Source organism: Passer domesticus, chromosome 23 (genome assembly GCF_036417665.1).
Source record: "Passer domesticus isolate bPasDom1 chromosome 23, bPasDom1.hap1, whole genome shotgun sequence".
In the NCBI taxonomy this organism is placed as follows: Eukaryota; Metazoa; Chordata; class Aves; order Passeriformes; family Passeridae; genus Passer; species Passer domesticus.
This window is the reverse complement of record NC_087496.1, coordinates 5,242,572-5,260,920: the sequence shown is the minus strand read 5'-3', so window position 1 is coordinate 5,260,920 and position 18,349 is coordinate 5,242,572. Positions and strand designations below refer to the sequence as shown.

General features: G+C 49.8%; 1 protein-coding gene across 1 annotated transcript in view; it reads left to right on the top strand.

Annotated features, from left to right (window-relative positions):
* The window catches only part of GRIK4 (glutamate ionotropic receptor kainate type subunit 4), a 190,203-nt gene that overhangs the window by 131,399 nt on the left and 40,455 nt on the right, over positions 1-18,349 (top strand). Inside the window, exons 6-8 of the mRNA XM_064397624.1 lie at positions 2,737-2,915; positions 6,620-6,673; positions 17,300-17,461. Coding sequence (XP_064253694.1) covers positions 2,737-2,915; positions 6,620-6,673; positions 17,300-17,461 — 395 coding nt within the window. The remainder of the gene's footprint in view (positions 1-2,736; positions 2,916-6,619; positions 6,674-17,299; positions 17,462-18,349) is intronic.

Genomic DNA, 18,349 nt, shown 5'->3' with positions numbered 1-18,349 from the left:
GGCAAATAGAGGAGTGTATGGACTTTTTAGGAGCTTCTCTGATTGCCAGAGGGGAGGGAATAACACCCAGTGCTTGGGAAGGGAGACCAGGGCATGGAGGTCCAAGGCCTTGTGCACATCCTTGATCCTTTTTAAAAATATTAAATTGTTAAAATATTTGCATGTTAAAAATGCAAACATCCAGGGAGCTGTTTGAAGCACCAGTGTTGGAATTAAAAGCAAAGCTGGATGATGGGAATGTTCTCTTCCCAACCATCCATGTCCAGGAGTGGAACCACCAGCAGCCCTGCAGCTCCTCCATCAGCAGGAGCATTAAACAGGGATCTGGCACTCCAGGAGAACCCCAGCTCCTGCCTTTTCTCCTTCCCAGGAGCAGCTCCTCCATCAGCAAGAGCACTAAACAGGGATGTAGCACCCCAGAAAAGCTCCAGCTCCTGCCTCTTCTCCTTCCCAGGAGCAGCTCCTCCATCAGCAGGAGCACTAAACAGGGATGTGGCACTCCAGGAAAGCTCCAGCTCCTGCCTCTCCTCCTTCCCAGCAGCAGTTCTGCTGCTGAGAGCTCAGGAGTCGGGCTGCTTCTGCCAGCTCCGGATGTTTGCACAAGGAAAAATCAAATAATCAAGGTCAGGACTTGCCACAGGCCAGCCTGAACCTCTCTCAGAGCTCCCCATGGGAGTGTTCGAGCAGCAGGTGCCTGGTGCAGCCTCTCTGTCCTCACTTTGGTACTTCAAAGGTGCCAGGAGGAGTCTGCAAGCCTTTGCTGGGGTTCACATCCCTCTGAAGTGCCAGTCTGGCAGCAGCAGCAGCAGCAGCAGCAAGAGTCTCACATCCTCTCAGCATCAAACAAAGGGGAATCTCTGCACAATAGAGACTTCCCTGCACACAGCAAGAGCAGCTGCACGCAGGAGGCTGGATGAGGCTACAGGTAGGATCTAACGTGCTGGAAATGATAATTTCCTCGAGCTGAAGGTGGAGATGAAATGATTTTTTTTTTTTCTCCTGGTTCCACTTCTTCCTCTCTGCGCCTGATGAGCTTTAGAAAAATTGTCCTGGGTTTGAGAGCAGCAGAGTTCGCTGGGATGAGCTGCAAGTAAACTTGGTAGTGTCAGGGCTGTGATTTGCAGCAGCCTCTCTGGCCCCCTGCAGATGTGGAATGAGGTGAAAATAAACCTTTCCACATCCTCGGGGGTCAAATGGAGGGCTTATGTAAAATTTACTGTTTACCTGGGTTAGAAGACAAAAGAGGTGTTCAGGTGAGGTCCTTGTGTGCTGTAAGCAGAGTGAGTTCTCTGCCTGGTGAGGAAGAAGAAGAAGCTGATGTGACCCAGAAAAATCCTGGCACAGCTGTTTTTATAACTCCTTGCTGTGTTCCTACCTGTACCTAGAGAAAAGGGGAGAGGCAAGAGCATTGTCAGGAGCTCAGAGTGAACTCAGAGTGCTTTAAACCTCTCCCTGGGAACGAGAGGCTCCTCGTCGTGGATGTGTCCCTTTTCCTGCACTGCTTTGTCACCTGGTGAAGTGCTGGCAGTGCTTGAGAGCAGAGCTCCAGTGCTGATCCCACCCAGTGTGACCCTTCCCTGCCTCCTGACCTGCTGGGGGATGAATGGATTCGTGCAGTCAAAAATAAGTCAGGTTAAGAGTAAAACTCTGACTTGAGGGTTAATTTGCCTCTCTGCCAGCTGGGCTGTGATCCTGCTGATAGTTCTGTTTCTCCAGCTCAGGTCTCCCCCCTCTTTTGGGGTTGTCTTCCTGAGGGGATGGGATGTGTGGCTGTGCTGTCTGTGTCTTGCTGATGAATCCATCTGCTGGTTCCTCTGGTCAATCAAACTTGGCAGGAGGTTATTTCTTGATGAAACTCAGCAGCTGGAGACAAGAGAGGCTCTATCAAAGCTGCTTTCTTGACTAACAAAATCTGCAGTGGGAGTTTTGACATCTTATTAGGCTTCAAGGCAGCTGTGCTGGAAGGAGCCCTTGACGTGCCCATCCTAATTTTTGTCACGATTTTTTAATGTTGTATTTTTGCAGTGACCTCCAGCTCTTAGCAGAGCTTCTCATCCCCCTGGAAGAGAGCAGCTACCCATCAGAATGCTCCAAGAGCTCCGAAAAAGCTGCACCTTCCTGAGCACTTAATTTGGGAGCAGGAAATGCAAAGGGGGAGGAGGAAGAGTAATCCTCCAGTAAGCAGAACAATCCCACAAGCAAGGAGATAATGGAGACCTTGTCTGGACCTTGTATTGAAGGTCTTAGCTCTTCCCAAGATGAGTCTGGGGACGCTTTATTTTCCTGCAGAAGAGCTGGAGTAGCTCCATCACTTCTCCTTCCCTGCTGGACCAAGCAATGAGTCCTAAATCCTTTCTACTTTTTTTTTTTTTCCTGGGGTGCAGATAGAATAGCTCCATTTTTTCTCATTCCCTGCTAGACCCAGAATTGAGCCCCAAAGCCTTTCCTTTCCTCTCCCTTTTTCTGGGGAACAGCTGGAATAACTCCAATATTTCTCATTCCCTGCTGGAGCCCTAAATCCTTATCTTCCACTCCCTTTTCCTGGGGAACAGCTGGAATAACTGGAAAAATAATAACTCAATAATTTTTCATTCCCTGCTGGACCAAGCACCGAATCCTTTCCTTTGCAGTGCCCAGACCCAGAACTTCAGGAATGGATCCTGCCATGGATGTTCCATGGGAGAACCAAGCCTCAGATTCACAGGGATCTGTCCTTTTCCTCTCTTTCCTCCAAAGGCCTTTTAAACCTGGAGAAGCTGCTGCGGCAGTTCCTCATCTCCAAGGACACGCTGTCGGTGCGGATGCTGGACGACAGCCGGGATCCCACCCCGCTCCTCAAGGAGATCCGAGATGACAAGACAGCCACCATCATCGTCCATGCCAACGCCTCCATGTCCCACACCATCCTGCAGAAGGTGAGATTCGCAGGGAGCAGCAGGCACAACTTGCCCAAGGATTTCTCCTGGGGAAGGCAGTGAGAAAGCTCAAAGAGAAAACAATTCTTATCTCACTTGCTGCTCCTGTTGCTTGGCACATGAGGAATGTGTTATGGAGATTGTTTACCAAAAGTGATTTGTTAATTGAACTCTGGTGGTGATTGTTTGTATTGATTGACCAGTTAGTCAAAGCTGTGTTGTGACAGTCAGAGAGAGTCACGGGTTTTTCTTTAGTATCTTTTTAGTATGATTTAGTTCTAGTATAGTTCTAATATAGTGTAATATAGTATAATATAGTGTAGCTTAACAAAGCAATTGTTCAGCCTTCTGAAGCCATTTAGAGTCAGAGCACATTATTCCTACATTGGGGTTGCCTTGCATCAATAGTGAGCATCCCTCCTCTGTCCCTTGGAGTGCTGCTGCTCCCCCCAGCCAGCTCTTGTGGGATATTGTGATGCCCTGAAAGGCTGGCCTAGAGCAGAGGCGGACAGAGCTAAAGAATAAAGCAGGGATTTATTAAAAGGATCTCCTCAATGGATTCACCTTGGGCAGCACCAGAGCCCAGCCAGGGCTGCACCCAAGATGAACCAAAATGGTCCCAAAATGAACCCAAGATGAACCCAAATGGTCCCAAAATGAACCCAAGATGAACCCAAATGTTCCCAAAATGCACGAGCGCTGCCGGGGTCTCTCCCTGGGCTCAGCTCTGCTCCATGTGCACATTGCAGTTCAGTGTCCAATCCCAGCTGCAGCCCCTGCAGTCCCATCCTTGTTTTTCTCTCTCCAGCCCACGGGGTTTGTGCTCCTGGGCTGAGATTTGGATCATTTGTCCTTGGTGCCCAGCTGGAGCAGGAATTGTTTTGTCTCCCTGCTCTGTGCAGAGCTCACCATCCCCTGATGTGAACCCAGACCCACACACTAAACAGCACAGAACCTGAAAAATATGAAAGCTAAAACTTAAGGCATCAATTGAAATGTGAAAATTCCCACAGCAGTGCTGGGAATGGGCTCTGCCCAGAGGGGAATTGCCACTGATGGAATTTCCAGGGCTGGATCTGTGCAAGTAATGGTTGAATTGCTCTGAGGGGATTTGCTTTGTTCTCCACAAGTGGTGTTGCCATCCAGGAGCTGTGAAGGACTGCTCAGCTCTCTGAAATGACTCTTGTGCCTCCTTTTCCCCTTCCCATTATGTGTCTAACTTTTTCCTTCTTTTTCTTTTCATTGTCTTATTAACCGAGATTTTATTTTAATCCTGTTTATTTTTAAATGGTCTCTGGCTGCAGTTTCTAGCACTTGTTTTGATAGCCTGCTTCAAAACTGAGCAGTGGCTCCAGATGGAGCAGAGTTTCCCAATCCTGGAGGGAGCAAGAAGCACATTCCTGAAGGGAGGCAGGATCCAAGCACTGGGATCCCCCTGGCTTTCCACACTGTCCTGCCTGTTTTGTTACAGGATGTGTCATCCAAAGGCCTTGCCTGTGTCATGTTTACCCCGATGACATCCAACAGGGATGTTTTTATCAGTCCTCTCTCCCCCCAAAAGATTTTTATTCTACTACATGCAGTTTTCACTTCTAAATAGACAGTTTGGGGGATTTTTGGGGTTGTCTACTCAGGGGGGTTTATTTGGTTGTTTTTTTCCCCTTTTTCCCCTGTTGCTGCCTGGCTGCTGAGGGCTGTCCCCCTCCTCTGTTGCTATAGTGACTTCCCACAGGCTCCCAGCAGCTCTCTCCAGGCACCCACATCTCCCTGCCCAGCTCCAGCTCCTTCTGCCACCCCTGAGAAATGTCAGAAATTGCCAAAATTTCCCAGTCAAACCCAGTTCTTCCAGCTAGAGGACTGTAGGAATGGAGGGAAATAAATCAAGAGCATCTGGTCTGACAACTCCTTGCACCTTGGGAGGCTGGAAAATATTTTATTGGGAGCCAGGGATGGTTGGTGCTGAGCACCAGGTGAATCCATGTCCTGTCCCACAGCAGGAAATCGCTCTGTGGGTTTGCTGGGTCTGTCCCAGGAGAGCAGGAATTCACAGTTTCTCATCCCTCACCCTCCACAGATGGGCTGGAGACACATGGATGGTTCCCAGATTCCCAGCTCCCACCTGCCAGGGCCGGGTGAATGGATGGGAGAGGCACTGCTTTGCTGCTCACCTTGATTTTCTGCCCTTGAAACCAAACACCCTGACCTCAGAGTGGGTCACAGGGAGAGCTGGCATTGTCACTGTCCCCAGGAAGGGCTGAGCAGGGGGGGATTGGTGATAAGTTTTGCTGTGGAGGGGGTGAAAAATGAGGTGGCCTCCTCTGGGTTTGGGGACTCCTTGGAGCAAATGGCTTTGCTGTGTCTGTTGTGCCACCTGGGTGAGGGACAGGGTGACAATGTGCAGCCAAGGGCTGGGCACAGCAGTGGTGGTGGCCTCAGTTTTGCACAGGAACAGCTAAAAGACAGGAAAAGGGAGAGGTGCAATCCCAGCCGCCTCTTTCTCTCTTTCCTTCCCTCCTTTCTGTCATCACAGCTCCTGGGAGGGATAAAAAGGAGCTCACAGCAGGAGGTGCTGCCTTTGCTCCTTCCCTCCTTGCCTCCCATTCCTCTGTGTGGTCTGGGCTGCTGGGAAAACCTCTTTGCCAGGGTCTGGAGGCTTGATTTGAGAGCAGCTGTGCTTGGCAGTGGAACAGAGGCTTCCAGGAGCATCTGCAGATTAATGCCCCACTTTCCTGAGCATCTGTTCCCACAACCAGCTCCTTGTGTAGTGAGAATTTTGGGAAAGGGCCTCAGTTATCTGCTCTGTGATCTCTAGAACAGATCATCCCCATGGAAAATTCTGTGTCCTTCTCTCTGCATCCCTGGACAGTTTTGTCCTGTTTTCTTCTATTTCTGTGGCCAGCACAGCCCTGTCTCAGTTCTGAAGAACAAACTGAGTTACTGGGTCTCATCCATGCTCATTAATTTGTGGGATTTGAGCCCAAATCTGACTGATAAAACTGGAAAGCCACCAGTGGCTTGATTGTCCTTTTCCTGCAACTCCCAAGAGCTTTTCCTGCCTTTCTCTCTCCATCATGGTGTTTGTGGTGGAAGGGACAAGCCTGGAGCTCTCAGCTGCTCATTTCCCTCATTATGTCCCAAAACAGGAACAAAGCAGCATCCACACACAAAATAAGCAGAAATCCTCATTTTCCTCTTGAAACATCGTGGAATTCCTCATCCCAAGGGCTTCTGGAGCTCTCAGGACTGGAGCTGCAGGACCCACCTCGCCTTTCCAAACCATTGTGGACCATTGGGGTCTGTCAGGGGTTCAAAAGCTTTTCTGCTGGGAGTTCAAAAGCTTTCCACAGGTGATTTCCTTAGAGTTTGTCCTTGGATGGGTGCAGGAATCCCTGAATTCCATCTCAGAATGCCGTGGAGAGAGCAGGGATGCTCCCAGGGGTCTGAAGCTGGGTCATTCCCCTCTGTGCAGGTGCTTTGTCAGGGCAGGTATGGGCAGGTGACCTCAGCTAGGCTCAGTCCTGCTGCAAAATTGTTTCCTCAGACTTTAATTTCCCAGGTCCAGCCATGCTGCTGTGTCCCACTCTCCCTTCCTGCAAGGAGAGATAAGCCTGAAAAAGCAAAATGTGGCCCTGGCTCTGCCTTGCTGGGGTGGAGATTGGAGATTGTCAGGCTCTGGTTTAATCTCTTTGTCCTCTCCTTCACAGGCAGCTGAACTGGGGATGGCATCTGCCTATTACACCTATATCTTCACTAATCTGGTAAGGAGTTTTTCCCAGCTTTTCCTGCCTGAGCGTGGAGTCATTTTAATGGGAGCTGATCCCCCTGACCCGTGGGATCCTTGGGCAGAGCCTCGTGTGTTGGGGAGGGAGGGAGGCAGGGAAGTCTCCTGCTGCCAGAATCAAAAGACAAAATCTTTCCAAATAATAAAAAAAAATAATATTTCCAGAAGCAGTTCTGTAACAAAAGCTTTCTATGCACACATGGTATTGGATTTCTACAATTTTTATCAGGTTAATTAATTAGTTCATCTAACAGGTACATCCAACAAGAGACCAGTTGCCCCAGCAACCAACCCTTGGGCCTGCCCCTTGGAGTTGCTCTGTGTCTTGTTACATCTCTTAAATTCTGGTGCAAAACAAGATGTCCTCGTTAGAAATTCCTGTTGTTAAAATCAGACCAACCAGAATTTCAAGAATGTGTTAGGAAGGGTTGGCTTATTGTTCTAAAACGTGAGAAAGGGCAGGAAAATCACTAGAAACTCTACAACTACATATTAAAAAGCTACGATGCTACAAATAGATGAAAAATATATAAAAAGCTAAAAAAACCTCTTCAGGCATCATTCCTGCAAAGCTGAGAAGGTCTTGGGGAGATGGAAAACGATTGGTGCAGCATCCAAAGGCAGGAATTGTGGACACTGTGACAGGAGCTGATGCAATGACATGTGCAGGTCAGGAAGCTCCAGCAGATGGGTGGATTCTGATTGTCCTGGTGGTCCTGATTGTCCTGTTTTTTCTGATTTTCCTGTTTTTTTGGGGTTATGCTGGTGTTGTCACCCCCCTGAGCCCATTCCCTGTGTTGGAAAAAGCCAGGGATGAGCCCCTGGAAGGCATCACAGCCCCGTGCCCTGAGACAAAGGAAGGATGATGCCATAAATGTTGAGAGCAGGGGATTCTGTCCTTAATTAATAACATTAATGGGATCGTGGTGTGGTTAAACCCCTCAAGGAGTGATGGGCTGAGGCAGCAGAGGGGGAAATCCCAAATAAACATCAGGGGAACTTCTCCTCCAAGGGGGTGCCACCAGGAGCTGTGAGTGCTGCTGTGGAAGCCTGGGGGGTGAAGAGGAGCTGCCTCCCAGCCCGAGTGATTCTCCCATTCCCTAATTTCTATTAATGTTCCTGGCAGGGAAGCCGAGAGCTGAATCACACTTTGTGTTTGGGTGGGAGACAGACGGGAAGGGACGGAGCCAAACGTGTGGGCAGGGAGCTGGAGAGGAGAGGAGCAGGGGAAGGAGGGAGATGGAGGCTTGGGAGCAGTTTTGGGGCACAGGGTGGAGAAGGGATGAGGAGAAGGAGTGTCACAGGGAGAAATGCACGGAGCAGAAAAGGCCACGAAGCTCCTGGCTGGGTTTCTGCTCAGTGTCCAATCCAGGGGTCAGTCCAGCCAGACAAACTTCACTGGGGCTGTTCATCCCCTTGGAATGGGCAGCACAGGCACAGGGAGGTTGTGCTGTGTGCCCCAGGTCATGGTGTCACTGTGCTGGCAGAGGGACAGTGCCATCCCCCCAGATCTGCCCACAGTGCCAATCCCAGCCATTCCCACTCCCAGGAAATATTTCCAGTGCTCCCAACAGCTCTTCCTGTCCCACTTGCCCTCCCCAACCCAGTCCCAGTCCCACAGAGCAGGGCTGGGCACACACTGAGCGATTTCCACCTCACATCACCAGCAGAATCTGAAAAAAAAAAGTCTTTTTGGAGTTGTTTCTGTTGTCTGAGCAGCATCTCATGGATGCTGCTCTAAAAATGAAGCTCCCACCTCCACCCCCACCCCAGTCCTGAGCACGGGTGTGATTAAGCATTTGCTGGAGGTGAAATTTGCCTTTCTAACCCATTCATCTCGTGGAATGCAGCTATGGCAGGTGAGAAAGAAATGAGTTTTGTTGCCGTTCACTCTCTCAGGGTATTAATCTGTTTATCCAGGTTATTTTACCACTCAGTCCAAAAGCCCAGCTCTTAGCAGAACTAACAGGATTTTTGGCAGGGATCATTATGGGAAGGTGACATCAGACAAAACCTGGGCAGATGGAAGAGATGTTTAAGGAAATTAGTAATATTTAAATGGGGATTGGAGATGGGAGTGAGCAATTTAGGCTCATAAATCTGGAGGGATTATCAAGCTCCTAATGACCCCTCTGAGGTTCTGCAATCACTGCCTAATAGAAAAGATAAAATCAGAGTGAGCTACTGTCAAGGGGAGCAAGCAAAAAGATGGCTTAAATGGAGAGAGAACCCATCAGGAAAGGGAATAGAGAGCCTGCAGAGCACTGAGCTGCTCGGAGATGGAAAAATATCTCCGGCAAAATAGAAAAAAGAGGAGAAAATAGGATAAAATGCTGAATTAAACACCTGCCCTGCAGCTCTAGAGGGAAGTTCTGTTTCTGTCTTTTAGCATTAATTTTATTTAATAAGCACATCCCAGCTGACAGCTCGTGGTGTGGTGCAGTTCTGCTCTCTGTGGGTGTGAGAGGAGGGAATTCTCTGTGTGCTGGGGCACGGGAGGCGATTTTTGGGGGTGATGGCCCCTCTGTCCCAGCCTGGAGCCCCTCTGGACCCAACACATCACTGGAGAAGATGAGCAGAACCCTCAGCCCCCAACACATTTCCATGGGAGCTGAGGCGAGCAGCCCGATGTAAAAACATCCACAGGCTCCTTTCCTGCGTGCAAATTCATTATCAGCCTCCTTCAGCCAGCTCCAGGGACCTGTTTTTGTCAGCAGCAGCAGCAGCCTGGCAAATTTTCCAGGAGTCCTAATGGAACTCGCAGGTCTGGTGCATTTGTCTTCCCCACATCCTTCATTTGGGGCACTCCTGGCCTCCATCCCCTGGCAAAAAAAATTCCCATCCAACCCAATTTTCTTCCTGGTGATGATTCCCAGGCTCTGGGACTTTTGGGAGGGATGGAATTCCCTGAAGAAGTGCTGGGATGACCTCAGAGCTGTTCATCATCCCTCCTCTTCTCCCTGACAAGGCTGGGTCTCCACAGAGCTCACGGCCATGTGAGGGGGCAATGATGTGCAGAATAATAATAATAATAATAATAATAATAATAATAATAATAATAATAATAATAATAATAATAATAATAATGCTGCACAAATAGCCCATTGAAAGCAGACTGCTGTGCATTGAAGAAAATGTTCCTTCCAGCACTGGAAATCCCTGAAATCAGCAGCACAGAGTAGGAGGGGTGTTGGATGCCTCCAAAACCCCACGCTACAATTAATTCTTTTAGCTTGTTAATTCTGTGTAGCTATTGGGTTTTGTCTTTTTTTTTCTCTCTCTCTGTTTGGCTTGTTTTTTTGGTTTTTTGGTTTTTTTTAATAACATCCGGACCTCAGGCTGGGCTTAAATTTCAAAATATTTGACAATTAGATGGGAATAATTGAAACAATTAAAATTATTACTCTGAGGGGGAAGGTGTAAAGGAGCTTTCCCAGTGCCTCAAGTCAGGCAGGGCAATTCACTGGGTGCAGTTTTGTTCCCTGACACAATTGTGTGCAGGTGTTGCTGCTGATAAAGCAGCTGCCGTGTTCAACTCCCACAGACCAGATAAATCAGTTCAGGTTTGGGGTTTTTTGTCTTGTTTCCTGCTTTCTCTTCTTTGTTTGGTGATTTATAAAGAGGTCTTCGTACAGGACGAGGTTTTTGAGCTGAATTGTCAGCCTGGAACTGGAGCTGGAGGGGAAATTGGTGTCCCAATCCCCCAGAGAGTGTGACACATTTCTGCTGTAGCCTGTCAGCAGGGTGACATCCCTTGGAAGGAAGGGATGATGTCAAATCAAGCAGAGGGACAGGGAGCTACAGATGAGGCTTTGACCAGGGCTTAGGTTTTGTGAAATTGCCTTTTTGTGGTGAAATAATCTTATTTTTCTCCATGAGCTCCAGCACAGGCCGTGGTGTTTGGCCTTTGAGCTGCCAGGGGCACCCTTGGGGCATTCCTGGCCTCCATCCCCTGGCAAAAAAATCCCCATCCAACCCCATTTTCTCCCTTGCCCAGGTGAGGAAGGCAGGGTCTCTCGTTGCCCTGTGACAGATTTCCCCTCCCAGCCCAGCCAGCCCTCCTGATTCCCAGCAGCTGATGCGAAGTGTTCTGGAGAGCCCCGACCACTGCCGGGATTTATGGATCATATTTTCAGTGGCATGTGCTAGCAGGGCAAACAAATCAGGTTTTTGCAAGGCTGCCAAGGCAATTTCTCCTCATTCTAGTTAGCATGAGGGTTCAGACAGAGCAGTGGCTGTGCCTCCCTGCCTTTTGCTGCCTCAGTCTTCTTTACTTTCTGACTTTGTGTGCTTGATTCCCAATTTTTGGGTAAATCATTCAGCTACACCCCAGCCCCCTGGAAACTCTGTAAGGAAAAGGTGGGAAGGAGGAAAAATCTCTCTTTCCCTACTTTCCACCCCTTTTTTTTTCCAAGAGCTGTCTTTTTTCGGGTCCCAGCATTCAGCACTTGACTCTTTGTGGATTTGTCTGTCTCCAAATCTCCCTGCAGAGAAGTTGAAGTTTGGGCAGTGTATTTTCCTAAAAGTGCTCTTGTTTGAAGAACAGCCTCCAAAATTTACCAGCTGGCCTTGCATGAGGAGGTTCAAGACCTGTAAGGCACATCAATGGTTTTTTTTGGAAGGGAAATCCAATTACAGATATAAATATATTCCCCCAAATTGTCCCTGAGCTCACTGAGGTCACAGCTTCTCTCTCCCCACCCGAGTGACCAACTAGCATTGCCTTGAGTAGATCTGCCCATCCACTTTCCTACTCAAATTGTTGCTGTGATGACTTTTTTCCACTTTTTTTCCCTCCTAGGGAAATTGATTTTCACACGTGGCCCATTAGAAACGTATTGACTCCGTTGATAGTTTATAAATAAACTGAGCCTTTCAGGAAAACCGTGGAAAGCACTTAACATAATATTGTCCACTTGAGTAAACAAATAAATGTGTTCTGAGCAGAGCTTTGGAACGATTTACAGGATTGGCAGCTCGGCTCTGCGGGCAGCAGGATCCACAGAGGACAAGGCAGGAATTTTCTCCACCTCTGACTGAGGAGGTTTGGTGATTTTTGGGGAGAAAATTGGTCACTGGGGCCAGGGGTTGAGGAAGTGACCATTGCAGGCTCAAGCTGCTTTTGGGTGAAGTGTTTCAGTTCTGCCTTCCATGACCTGGGCAGAGGCTCCCTGGAGTTCTGTTTGCCCAAAGAACCTGCTCTGGGATACTTAATTAACCCTAAAATGCTGAATAATGGCACACACAGGTGATGTCACCAGAGCTGTGCTGAGCTGGCACTGCAGGTTTGGCTCTTGCACAAAAGCTGCCAAGAAATCTGAGGATGGACGTTGCACTCTGGGTTTGGAGAGCTTTCCTGAGCACCAAACAGAATGAGGAGGTTTTGCCAGAGTGAGGGTTTAATAGAGAAATGGAAGCCTTGGCCCAGTGTTCTCCTTTCCCATCCCACACGAGAAAAGAGCAGGAACAGCACGGAGTGTCCTGGGCCTGGAGTAAATCAGGTGTAAATCAGCTTTTGGTGCTGCCAGAGGGGCTGAGGGGAGCGAGGTCAGTGCAGTCTCTGCTGAGTTTACAGCACTGAGTTTCTCCTGCTGAGCCCACTGTTGGAGGCTGGTTTGGAGGCTGGCAATCAGCAGATCCAAAAATCCAATAAAGTCCTTGCAGTGATTAGGAGAGGAAGATAAAACTGTGTGTGTGCAAGAGAGAGAGGAGAGATGGAGTGAGCTTCTTGCTGTTGGTGCAGCCTGGATTGAGCAAAGCCTGCTCCTTCCAGAGCCCTGGGGTGAGCTCAGACAGGGTCTGGGTGTCCCTGGCAGTCACAGATCCCCTCTTTAGGCTGGTCCCCAGACTGTGCTCACTGTCTCCCTGCTGCCCAGGCACTCTGGGTTATTAAAAATGAGATAAGGATCGAGGTCCTGCACACACACACGGGCTGCAGAACAGGATCAGCAGCAAAATCAATGCTGGAAGGAGCTCAGGAGCTGCTGCAGTGCTCAGCAGCACAGAGGCTGCTGCAGGGGGAAAAATTCCAGGTGCCACACTCAGGAGGGACATCCCAGCATGGGGATCCCATGCTTTAAAATACTTTTTTTTTTGCCAGGCAGCTGCTGTGACAGGGATAATTTCCTGCTGGAAATTCCCTTTCCATGCTGAAATCTCCAGCCACTCTTCTTGGGAAGCAGTGGAGCCAGTGGTGAGGGAAGAACTGGCCATAATTTCTGGGATTTCCTTTAGCCTAGGAGCTGATTGCTTAGCTGCAGGTTTGGGATGAGCCTCATTAGTGAGGTGCTGATAGATGAATGCTGGCCTTGGTGTTTTGTCTTGTAAGGCAGGTTTTTAACCCACATCTCTTTCGGGCTGCTCAGCCTGGAGGAGAGAGTCTTTGGAGAGATTTACAGCACCTTCCAGTGCCTGAATGTGATCTAGAGGAGGGCTGGAGAGGGATTTTTACATGGGCATGGGGTGATAGGGAAAGGGGAAATGGTTCTAAGCTAAAGGAAGGCAGATTTAGATGGGAAATTGGGATGAAATTCTCCCTGTGAGGGTGGGCAGGCCCTGGCACAGGGTGCCCAGAGCAGCTGTGGCTGCCCCTGGATCTCTGGAAGTGCCCAAGGCCAGGCTGGACGGGGTTTGGAGCAGCCTGGGAAGGTGTCAGGGTGGAATGGGATGCTGCTTGATGTCCCTTCCAAGCCAGACCCTTCCATACCCCTGTGTTTCTAAGAGCTGTGCTGCCAGGTGTGAATCTCTTGCTGTTTAAACTCTGAACCTCAGTTTCCTCCTCTGGAGGAAATAACTCCAGGGCAGGATTTCCCCCCCGGAAAGGCAGCTGGGATTCCCCAAAGTGTGTGAGGAGCAGGGTGTCCCTGCTGGGCTGTCCCAGGGTGACAGCAGGACAGGAGGGACAATTCCCTCCCAAACTCAGTGACACGGGCAGGGCAGGAGGGACAATTCCCTCCCAAACTCAGTGACATGGGCAGGACAGGAGGGACAATTCCCTCCCAAACTCAGTGACACGGGCAGGGCAGGAGGGACAATTCCCTCCCAAACTCAGTGACACGGGCAGGGCAGGAGGGACAATTCCCTCCCAAACTCATGGAGCCAGCTGAGGTGGGAGAGGACCTGTGGGTGCAGAATCCTGGCTGGGATCAGCTGATCTTCCATCCAGACCTGCAGAGCCACACTTGCAGTGAGCATCACTTGTTCCTGATGGCTTTATGTCCCTAAAGAACGGGGAGTGCATCCTGCAGATCTGCTCACACCTCACACCCAGCCACGCTGGAAAATCCCATCTCAGGGCTTTAGGATCACAGAGCTCACCTCTGTGGGTTTTATTAGCCAGCTCCTCCGGTGCCCTCAATTCTGGGGTCATTCCAGGGGGTTTGTGTGCTGCTGGAAAGTGAAGAGTGCAGGTGGAGCGCTGCAGAAAGCCAGGGAGTGACTTCATCCTCTAATAACTCCTGCAGCGCCGTCTCCCAGGGAACCCCGTGGAATTCAATTAGCTAATTGTGTGCCTAGCACTCGGGAAAATATAGAATGCCACGGAATTGCTAAGTGTTGTTATTTAACAGCACACATTTCGTGGTTGCAGCCCTGTAGTAGCAGTCAGAAAATCTACACTGTAATTGCCTGCTGGTGCCTGCTGCTGAATTTGCTGTGATCGGAGCAAGGCCTGGGGATTTTTCTTTCTGTAAAAAAGTTCATTAATTTTGGCTGCAGATCCTCTGGGTCTAATTTTTTACCGAGTTCTCTTGAAACAGAATATTGACATGTGGTGGGTGTTTTAAAAAACAGAGTGGAAAGAGGGGGAGGAATTGAGGCAGGCAGGATTTGTGTCTCTGAGATTCACCTTGGCCTGATTCCTGGTGGTCTTCTCTGTGCCTCACGTTGGACTGAGATTGAGGGCCAAGTTTTGGGCAATTACTGCAATTCCTCCAATGTAGGGAGAGGGATAAAAAAACCAGGATGGGCGGAAATGAGGGAGCTGCTGTTTGCACCCATCATTTTGATGGCATTTTCTGAAAGCCTGTGGTTATAAAGCTGTGTTTGCACAGGTGGAGGAGGCTTGGAGTCCCCTCCTAAACAGGATGTCAAAGTTATTTTCCTAATGGCTCTTGGCTCTTATTGCATTGAGAATCTTCTGTAGAAGCTCCAGCTAGCACCGAGGATGAGGGAGAATAGCTCCAGGAGGAGAGAAAGGCAGCTGGGAAAGTGTTTTGTGTAGGAATATCCCTCACTATGTCTCAGAGAGAAATCCTTGCTCTCCAGCTGAAAATACCCCTGAGATCAGGGGTGTCCCACCCCCTGTCCTGCCTGTGTTTGCCTCTTGCAGCGTGGGAGGAGGGCAGGACAGGTGGGAAATCAGCTGAGAGCTGCAGGTCTGGAATAGCAAACGAGGTTTTGTTTGCAAAACGTGCATTTGGAAATGTCAAGCATGGTGAATGAGTGTAAAAAGGGGGAAAATAAAAAAGCCCAAACAAATAGGGACAGAAGCTGAGCTGGCAGCTCTGGGAGTGTGGGGATGCTCTCACCCCTTTGCCCTCTGCAGCAAAGCCTGACCTTACCAAATCTCTCTTATCCCACTGCAAATGAAGTGTGTCCCCCTGGGGTGGTTTATCTCCATCTCATTGCATGGGCTGCTCACGGCTCATTTCCTCCTGACCCGGCTCTTGCTCCTCTGATGGAAAGGCATTTAATGGCCAAAAATTGGAGCTGGAGCACAGGGAAGGGACAGGGAGCAGGGTGGAAGGGGCCAGGTCCAGGCCATGCCACCCCTGTGTGTCACAGTGATGCTTTATGGACGTGGCAGCCACAGGAATGGGGTTTTCTGCAGCTGGAAAAAGAGGGATTTGGAGAGGGTTGGCTGTGGGAAAAGACCAAAGCTTGCACGAAGCAGCCAGTGGTGATGGGAGCAGGGCAAAGCTGCTGGCAGTGTTTGAACCAGAGCAGATTATGGGCTCTGGGGGGTCTGGCTGTGGTTGTTTGCAGGCACACAGTCCTGGCAGCTGCCTCAGTGCAGGGAATTTACCCAGGGAAAGTGGGAGAAGATTCCTTCAGGGGCTGGTTCTGACCATGGCACTCAGCCACTCAGGGCAGCAGGACCTGTGGGTCCAGCCCTGTGGCTGTGCCTGGCTGGGGTGAATCTCACCCCTGCCTCAGTTTCCCCACGTGAACTGAGACCACTTCACCCCCTCGCCCATTAATTGCTCATTTAAAGATCAGAGCATACAAAACCTTCCACTTCAAAAGCTTGGAAGTGTTTTCAGGGGACAAAAGGCACAATAAATAAATAAACACACTAATTTCAGCTGCCCTGAGGCTGGGGCGGGCTGGCACAAGATGAAACCTGGGATTTTGTGACAAAACATCTCATTTTCCTCCTGGATATCCCCAAGCCAAGAGGGCAGTGGGGCAGCTGTTTGCCCGGTGCCCTGCACGATTTGCCTGGAGGCTCTGGCTGCGGGGAGAGGGGATTTTACAGGGGTTTAGGATCCCTCCTGCTGCTCTGCCTGCAGCCAGCCTCTCCTCAAACCCAGCTCCTCATCAGCCATCTGCCCTGCTTGCTGGGGCTGACAGGATGCCCTGGGTGAATGGATCACCTGTCAGCAAGGCACAGGGATAATATCATTGAGATGAATCAATAGTTCACAGGTAATTTCACATTACCCAGCGTTAATGTGTCCAAAATGTGCTCCATCCTGCCTTTGATGGCATTCCCCTGGGTCTTGGCCGGGCTGGAATAGTCTTGTAAGTCCCATGTTTGGGAGATTGACAGGAATTGCTCCTGAGTGCACAGCAAAGATAAAAAATGGCTCAACTTGCTGGAATTTCATCCCCCAGGGAGCCCAGGGACAGCTGGATCCAGCATCCAGCAGTGGCTGGAAGTGTCACTCCCACCTTCTCACTCCACTTCAGCAATTAGCAGGAGAGAAATTAGTGAGGAAAGTGCCATTATTCCCTGCTAACAGGACAAGGAGGGCTGGACTTTTCCCCAGACTTTATTGTGTAGCTGCTTCCGTGGATGTGAGGAGCAAAACCAAGCCCTCTGTTTTAATTTATTTAATGTAGTTGTTTTTATGCTTCTGAGCACTTGCAGAAATGCAAGAGGAGGCTCCCAGCTCCAAAACTCACAGTCAAGGCGCCCTCCAACCCTCCCCAGGGTATTAGGGTGGTGTCTCCTGGAACCTGGCAGCAGAAAGGAGCAGTGCAGGGTTGGGGGATTTTAGGGTTGGGTAGAATTTGGTTCCTCCTCCTGCGGGGAGAGAACTGATTTAATTGAACAGTTGAAACTTGGTGTCACCAAATTGGATGTGGTGATTGAGCAGCTTCACTCAGCAGGTGGGTGACGCCCTCTTTGGAGGGTTTGGGGGTTTTTTTGGTGGAATTTGGTCAATAAAGCACTGGACTTGGCTGATATCTTCATTAAAAGCCTGAGGTGAGCAGCGCCCTGAGTCAAATCCTGGTGAAACCCAGGCTCTCCCTTCCAGCAGCTGGGTGGGTTTCAGGATCTCACAGCTCCCACTCCCTTCAAGAGCACTGAGTGGCTGTGAAGCTTTCAGTGCCTGTTTTCCCCTCTAACCCCATTTTCTGCTTTGGGCTGCTGTAGGAATTTTCCCTCCAGCGCCTGGACAGCCTGCTGGACGACCGAGTCAACATCCTGGGGTTCTCCATTTTCAACCAGTCCCATGCCTTCTTCCAAGAGTTCGTCCAGAGCCTCAACCAGTCCTGGCAGGAGAACTGTGACCACGCTCCTTTTACTGGGCCTGCAGTAAGTAAAGCCCATTCCCATCCCCCAGAACCTCCCTGAGCTGGGAATTCTGACAGACCACGGAAAAACCTTGTGGGAAGAGCTTCAGGATGGTCCTGAGCAACTCAGGGGTAGAAACTCTGGTCTCAAATAATTTTTTCAAAAGTTATTTAAATTATTAAACCATTTAATTATTTAATCCTATTTAATCTTGTGCTGAAGGGCTCAGGGATATCCCCAGGCTGCTGTTGTACCTCGGATTGGATTTTATGAGGAGATGCTGGTCCAGGAATGGGAAGGAAGAGCCAGAGCAGAGCATTTTTATTAAGTAGGTAGGAGAGGACTTGAGCTGTCAATCTGTGATTTACAGAGGATGTGGAAAATGGCAAAGTGACCCTGAAAGTCAGAGCTGCCCGAAGGACCTTGGGGTGCAGAGCTGTGCTGGACTGGGAGCCCAGCTTTAAATTCCAGCCTAATTTTGATTTGGATTGTGTTTCTCTGTGGGTGCAGGGGATGATGCAGCTCTGATTCATTTTTTCCCTCGTGAAGTTTATCCCTGAGTGTTTAAACTGCAGGAGAGTGGCTCGTGGAGGGGGATTGTGGCTGCAGATGGCACAGGAGGGGCTGGGTCGGGCAGATGCCGAGGGGCTGAGCTGTGCTCTGTGCTGCAGCAGCTCCCTGAGGAGCGTGAGGAGTGTGCACATCAGCACTGGATTATTCCCCAGGGATTCTCCACAACTGGGAGAGTTTGCAAAGCAGATTTGCCACATCAGAGCTGCAGCTGCGAGAGGAGAGAGAGAGAGAGGAAAATATCATCAGCTGAACCCTTTGCATGGATTTTAATGAACCCAGAGCCCCTTGAGGAGCTGAGCTGCTGAAAACCTCCTTATTGTCACCACAAAGGGAGCT